Genomic DNA, 6,743 nt, shown 5'->3' on the forward strand with positions numbered 1-6,743 from the left:
GAATTCCGAGCTTGGCTGGACGAAACAAAGCCCTCACTTACTGCAAGTTAAATACCTTGGAATTTGGGAATTTGGAGCCAGGATTTTATTCTGGAGGGTTTAAATGAAGTTTCCTGGATTTCCTGGAGCTGGAAAGGATTGCCAGAAGCCTGTCCTGCTCCTGGAAGCTCCTCATCCCATGGCATGTGATTCCCCAGCTCCAGCACCCCTCTGGTGTTGGTTAATTCCCAGGGCAGAGAGATGGGCTTGGAAAAATGGGATTTTGGGGGGATTGAGGCAGGAAAGGCAGGGCCCATCACCAAATTCCCAGGGCATAAGGAGGGCCTTGGGAAAATGGGATTTTCAGGATCAAGGCAGGAAAGGCATCACCAAATTCCCAGTGTCGCTTCCCTCGTTATGTTCCAGCCCTTCCTGCAAAGGACATTTGGGATTTTAGGGAATTTTAGGAAGCATTCGTTTAGTGGGATGCAGGGTCAGCTGCTCTCCCTGATTCCCAGGATGGGATGGAGATGGAGGCACACAGAGGATCCCAGTGATCCAGGAGTGACTCCAGTCCATGGATTCTTTAATCCATAAAGACCTAGAGGATGGAAGAGCAGCTGGTAAATCCCTGAAATCTACGATCATCCATGACTTTTCCAAGGAATGTTATAAAACATCAGCAGACTGAGACGATCCTGAGCAATTTTCCGCACTGGAAAAAGGCAGCTCCTGAAATCCCTCCTGCTCCGGCTGCAGAGCCGAGCCCTGGGGTCCCCTCTGGGGTTTTTGGCTGCCTCGGAGCTGAGGATTTCATGGGAAGGGAGGAAATGCCCGCCTTGTGTTCCATGGCAGGGCTGGGAATGACTCAGGGATCAGGAACGGCTCTGCGGGAGGAACGGAGCCGGATCCTGCTCCTCTTTGAAGTGTGGAATGGTATTAGATGGGATCAAATTCCAAAGCTGAATCCCAAATGATGCCACAGAGTGTTATTCCTAGGAAGCGATCCCATCTTCTCTCAGCGGAGCGGATTCCTGTGGCTTCTCCCCACCTTGCTGGAGCCCAAAGTTCTTCCCCAAATGATTGAAATCCCATTGTTTTCCCGATAAATCCTAAGAGGAAGTAGCTGGCTGGGAGTGAAGCCACAAACCTGCCCCTTTGCAAGAGGACTTTGACTAAATCCCTGGATTTTCCACAGGATGCCAGACCTACATGGACATCATCATCGTCCTGGATGGATCCAACAGCATTTATCCATGGGTTGAAGTCCAGCACTTCCTGATAAATATCCTGAAAAAGTTTTACATCGGTCCCGGACAGATCCAGGTAAGGCCCTGAACCGTTTGTGTCATCCCGGGGCCATTCCCAACATCCCTTTTCTCTCAATCTGCTGGAATTTGTCCAAATATTGGGATTTTTAACTCATTCCGTGGAAAAAACACTGCCATTAATGTCCCTAAGTGAGCCATGGAGGGAGCACATCCCACATCCCAGTGGGAACAGGGAGGATGAAACCCTATGGAAAGACAGGCAGCTGTGAGGAGCTCTCCATCCTCTCGCTCCGAGAGATCATGGCTGGATTTAGGCAGGAATTTGGACAGGGATTTGGGCAGGAATATCCCCAGTTTTCCCAAATAATCCAGTTTGGTCCCACCTGGAGATGCTGTGGGTCCAAACTGGGACACATCTGGATCACCCCAAAACTTGGGAGCAGGGCAGGGGGGAGAGCTGTAAAATTGGGAATTATTAATGATGCGGTGGAGGGAAAACTGGGGGAAAATTCCATGAGAGATGGAATTTTCCTGGTGGCTGGTGCTTCCCGTGGTTGACAAAGCTCCTTGCGGACAGGACCTCGTTTCATTGGCATTTTTGGTGACATTCCTGTCGTTCCCAGGTGGGAGTTGTCCAGTACGGAGAGGACGTGGTCCATGAGTTCCATCTGAACGACTACAGGTCCGTGCAGGACGTGGTGGCGGCCGCCAGCCACATCGAGCAGCGAGGGGGCACCGAGACCAGGACTGCCTACGGCATTGAGTTTGCTCGGTAAAACCCCTCCCATTCCTGGTCCTATTCCCAGGAAAACCTTCAAATCCCTGTTTTTTTGCCCTTCCTTCCCTCTCCGTTTGTTTTCCCGGCTGCTTAAAAATGGGGGAACCACCAAGGTTTGGGAAAACTTCCATTTGTGGGAAGCTTTGCAAATGGTGCTTCCCAAAGTTCGCCGTCCTCAGTTGCGGCTGGAGCAGACTTTGGAATTGTGTCCTTTTCCCGGAAGGCCTCAGGGATGAGCTCCCAGCCCCCGAATTCCACTCCAGGCACTGGAGCTCTCCTGGAAATCCCTGGAGGATCCCCGGGAACTCAGGACAGATCCAGCTCCATCTCCTCCCTTTCCAAGGACAAATCCCTGCTCCTGCACTTCTCCTCCATCCCAACCAAAAAAATTCCTGCTGCAGATCATGGAATCATTTAGGTTGGAAAAGAGGTCTAAAATCGACTCCAGCACCGCCAAGGCCACCACTGACCGTGTCCCCAAGGGCCGTATCCATATGGTTTTTAAATCCCTCCAGGAATGGGGATTCCAGCCCTGCCCTAGTGGGCAGCTTGGGAAAGTTTTAGATGGGTCCTGGCTGGATCCAAGCAAGGTCCTGGATGATTTGTGTCACACAGAGTCCCCCGACCCTGCTCAATGTCCCTTTTCCATAAATATGCTGGAATTTGGCTCCATGTTTTGTCAAAATAGTGGGATTTTGGACGATTGGGTGAAGAAGTTTTCCCTCACCGGGGAAGAGCCCACAGGCCACGGCCAAAACTCCGCTGGCCAACTCCAGATCCATTCCCTTGTCCAATTTTGCAGAATTAGGGCCTCTTTCCTGCAAAAAGTGGGAACATCCACATCCACAAGCATTTCCTGAGGGTTCCTGCACCTCCCCAAGGGGCAGCGGCCCCAAAGACCCCTCGGGGCGGGCTCGGTGGGGCAGCGGAGCCCCCACGGAGCAGCCCAGGGCATCTCTTCACTTGCAGCTCGGAAGCGTTTCGGAAAGGTGGCCGGAAAGGGGCAAAGAGAGTAATGATTGTCATCACAGATGGAGAATCCCACGACAGCCCAGACCTGGAGAAGGTGATCGAGGACAGCGAGAGGGACAACGTCACCAGATACGCCGTGGCGGTGAGTGAGGGGACCTCTGGGCGGTGGAAGAAGTCCTGCAGAGCTTGGTGGTGCTCCAGGAATCCCAAAACACCAGGACAGTCCATCCCCACTGCTCCTGGAGCATTCCAAGAGCTCCTTGTGCCTGGTGCTGCTTTTGGGATGCTCAGCTCGGGATTTGGCTGCCGGAGCAGGTGCTGGGACCAGGAACAGGCAGGACCCCAAATTCCACAAGGAATGTCCAGCCTGGAGAAATCGCAGCAGTTCCTCTGTTTGTTCCCACAAAGCGGGGGCAGATCCAAGGATGGGGCTTCTCCCATATGGACACCCCAAAAGGCTTTGGGATGGTTTTATCCATCATGGAAGAACTGCCCAGAGAAGTTGTTGACCCCTCATCCCTGCAAGTGTCCAAGGCCAGGTTGGACAGGGCTTGGAGCACCCTGGGAGAGAGGAAGGTGTCCCTGCCCATGGAATGGGATGAGCTTTAAGCTCCTTTCCCACCCAAGCCATCTGGGAATTCTAATTCCATGAAAACCCCTGAGCCTTGTGCTTTATTCCCAACCAGGTCTTGGGTTATTACAACAGGAGAGGAATCAACCCTGAGGCCTTTCTGAACGAGATCAAGTTCATCGCCAGCGACCCCGACGACAAACACTTCTTCAACGTCACCGACGAGGCGGCGCTCAAGGACATCGTGGATGCTCTGGGAGAAAGGATTTTCAGCCTGGAAGGTGAGGGATGCTCCTACCCGGCACATCCCAGGCTGGGAATGCGCTGCTGATCCTTTGTTTGCCCGACTTGGACGTGGCTTCCGTCCTGAGCCTAAAATCCCACTTGGAAGATCTTCAGGTTTGAGGAAATGTCTTTATTTGGAGTGGTTGCATCCCTTGGATATCGGGAGCAGAGATGCCTTTTCCAAAGGACACACCTCATTCCGGCCACTGGAATTCTGGTGGCTTTGATTTTTCTTTTTATAGAAAACCTTGGAAATCTGGTATGGGGGGAATTTGGGTGCCAGTGTCTTCCTCATCCATCAAAATTCCAGGGTTACAAACAGGAAAACCCACACACAGGGGTGCCAGACATCAGGAGATTATGGAAATAATGTTGGAATTTTGGCTTTATTGGCTGAAGTGAAATATCAGGAAATATTTCTGTCTTAAATGTCAGCTCTTGTGACAACTTTGTCCGTCTCCCAAACTAAATTTATCCGAATTTCAGAGGAAAAATGCAGCCTGGAATGAACAATTGGAACAGAAGATGGAGGGCTCGCGCTGGGAATTAAACATCCTGGATTTGGGGCATTTTTGCTCAAAGCAGCTCGCAAACTCCTCACAAGGTTCCCAGTTTTCTCCATCCAGCCTGGCTCTTCCATGTGGAAGTTGCCCTGGATGAGGAGATTCCCACAGGTGGAATTACAAAGGAGCAATTTCCGAAGCTCCGTTTTTGGTGATCCCGCAGCTCTGAAAGGGGAGGAGCTGCACCCCAGCACAGCTCCCAGACCTGTTAACAGCATGAGGTTGTGGAACAGGAGGGATTTAGGGAGAAATGGGATCATCAGCAGGACCTGGAGCTGCCGGAGCAATTCCAGAGGAGGCCCCGGAGCTGCTTGGAATTACGAAGAAGCAATTTCCGAAGCTCCGTTTTTGGTGATCCCGCAGCTCTGAAAGGGGAGGAGCTGCACCCCAGCACAGCTCCCAGACCTGTTAACAGCATGAGGTTGTGGAACAGGAGGGATTTAGGGAGAAATGGGATCATCAGCAGGACCTGGAGCTGCCGGAGCAATTCCAGAGGAGGCCCCGGAGCTGCTCCGAGGGCTGGAGCCCCTCTGGAGCCAGGCTGGGAGAGCTGGGAATGTTCACCTGGAGAAGGGAAGGATCCAGGGAGAGCTCAGAGCCCCTTGCAGGGCCTAAAGGGGCTCCAGGAGAGCTGGAGAGGGACTGGGGACAAGGCATGGAGGGACAGGACACAGGGAATGGCTTCCCACTGGGAAAGGGGATATTTAGATGGATATTGGGAAGGAATTGTTCCCTGAGAGGGTGGGGAGGGGCTGGGCTGGAATTCCTGGAGAAGCTGTGGCTGTCTCTGGATCCCTGGAAGTGTCCAGGGCCAGGCTGGCGGGGCTTGGAGCACCCTGGGATAGGGAAAGGTGTCTCTGTCCTTGGAAGGGCTGGAATGGGATGGGAACCCACCAAGGCACTGCTCAGCCCATCCAGGAAAACAAAACTCCGTTAAACACAAATTCCCTCTTTTTTTTTTTTTTTTAAGGAACCAACAAGAACGAGATCTCCTTTGGACTGGAAATGTCCCAGACTGGATTTTCATCCCACGTTGTGGAAGTAAGAGAGGAAATGTGGGATTTTATTGCTCCTTGCCTTGTCCTGTTTATCACACCCCGCTCCAGGTGGGAGATCGGGATTTGGGATACGTTATTAGTTATGGAGTTAAATCACTGATGTGAGGACAAGGAAATGCTGCTGGATTATCCCATGGGAAGGGGAGGTGTTGGGAGACCCGAGCATTCCTTGGGATCTGCAGCAGCTCCTCCTGATGCCACAGCCCCTTGGGAAGGACGAGCTGGGATGTCCATGGAAAAAGCATTTGGGAATTTCCTGGGGAGGAAAAGCACACTGAGAAGACAAGAATAGGGTGCAAGTGTCATTCCAGCATTTTTAAAACCCTCCAGCATTCCAGGTGTGCTTGGAAGAACGGTTTCCTGGTCTGTATGGGATCGGAGGGATGGAATCACCTCCACTGGGGAAGAAATCCCGTCAAACCCCTCCTGTTTTCCCACAGGACGGGATCCTGCTGGGAGCAGTGGGAGCCTACGACTGGAATGGAGCCGTCCTGAAGGAAACCAGCAGCGGGAAGGTCATTCCTTTGCGGGAATCTTACCTGCAGGAATTCCCGGAGGAGCTGAAAAATCACGGAGCGTATTTAGGTGGGAAAGCTGAACGAGACCACGGGGGAGTTCGGGATTTTATCCGTAATAATAGGAAGCACGGGATATTCCTCAGTGGGAGTGGGATCATGGGAGACCTGTGGGATGCAGCACAGGAGCATCCTCACCTGGGAAGAGCCCGGCTCCGACCCTGGAGCACAGCGCAAACGGGATTTAAATTCAGGAGCGGCTGAGCCAGCGGGTCATCCGCAGCTTTCCTTGGAATGGTTTCAAAGCGCTGATGGAATTTCATGCCTAGGCAGGAAATACCTGCTGGGTTAATCCATTCCATGTGCAGCCACTGAAGTTCTGAAATAAAAATAGCAGCCTGGATCGTGAAATGGAGCCTCTCCTTGGAGATGTGGCAGGGAGAGAGGTGGGATTCTGTGGGATCAGCACGTCCAGGCTCTTTCCCGGGAATGTGGAGAGCCCCTGGATACGTGGTTCATCTTTGGGGTGACAGCAGAGTGTCCCCCAGGCTGGGAGTCCCCGGAGCAGGGATGGCTGTGGCTCTCCCACGGGAATCCGTGTGGGAGCTCAGCCGGGCTCTCTTTCCCACTGCCTGGAGTGAGAAATCCAGGAATATTGAGGAATGCTGGTGTATCCTGCTGAGCAGCAGCCGGGGGGCTCAGGGATGGCGCTTGGTTTAGGAATATCCCTCCAGGGGGGGCATTTTTAGGG

At 52.7% G+C, this 6,743-nt stretch overlaps 1 protein-coding gene across 1 annotated transcript in view; it reads left to right on the forward strand.

Annotated features, from left to right (window-relative positions):
• Positions 1–6,743, forward strand: part of ITGA11 (integrin subunit alpha 11) — a 47,228-nt gene that overhangs the window by 17,666 nt on the left and 22,819 nt on the right. Inside the window, exons 6-11 of the mRNA XM_008637411.2 lie at positions 1,178–1,305; positions 1,874–2,022; positions 2,998–3,142; positions 3,687–3,852; positions 5,390–5,460; positions 5,918–6,062. Coding sequence (XP_008635633.1) covers positions 1,178–1,305; positions 1,874–2,022; positions 2,998–3,142; positions 3,687–3,852; positions 5,390–5,460; positions 5,918–6,062 — 804 coding nt within the window. The remainder of the gene's footprint in view (positions 1–1,177; positions 1,306–1,873; positions 2,023–2,997; positions 3,143–3,686; positions 3,853–5,389; positions 5,461–5,917; positions 6,063–6,743) is intronic.

This window comes from Corvus brachyrhynchos, unplaced genomic scaffold (assembly GCF_000691975.1).
Source record: "Corvus brachyrhynchos isolate BGI_N302 unplaced genomic scaffold, ASM69197v1 scaffold200, whole genome shotgun sequence".
Classification (NCBI taxonomy): Eukaryota; Metazoa; Chordata; class Aves; order Passeriformes; family Corvidae; genus Corvus; species Corvus brachyrhynchos.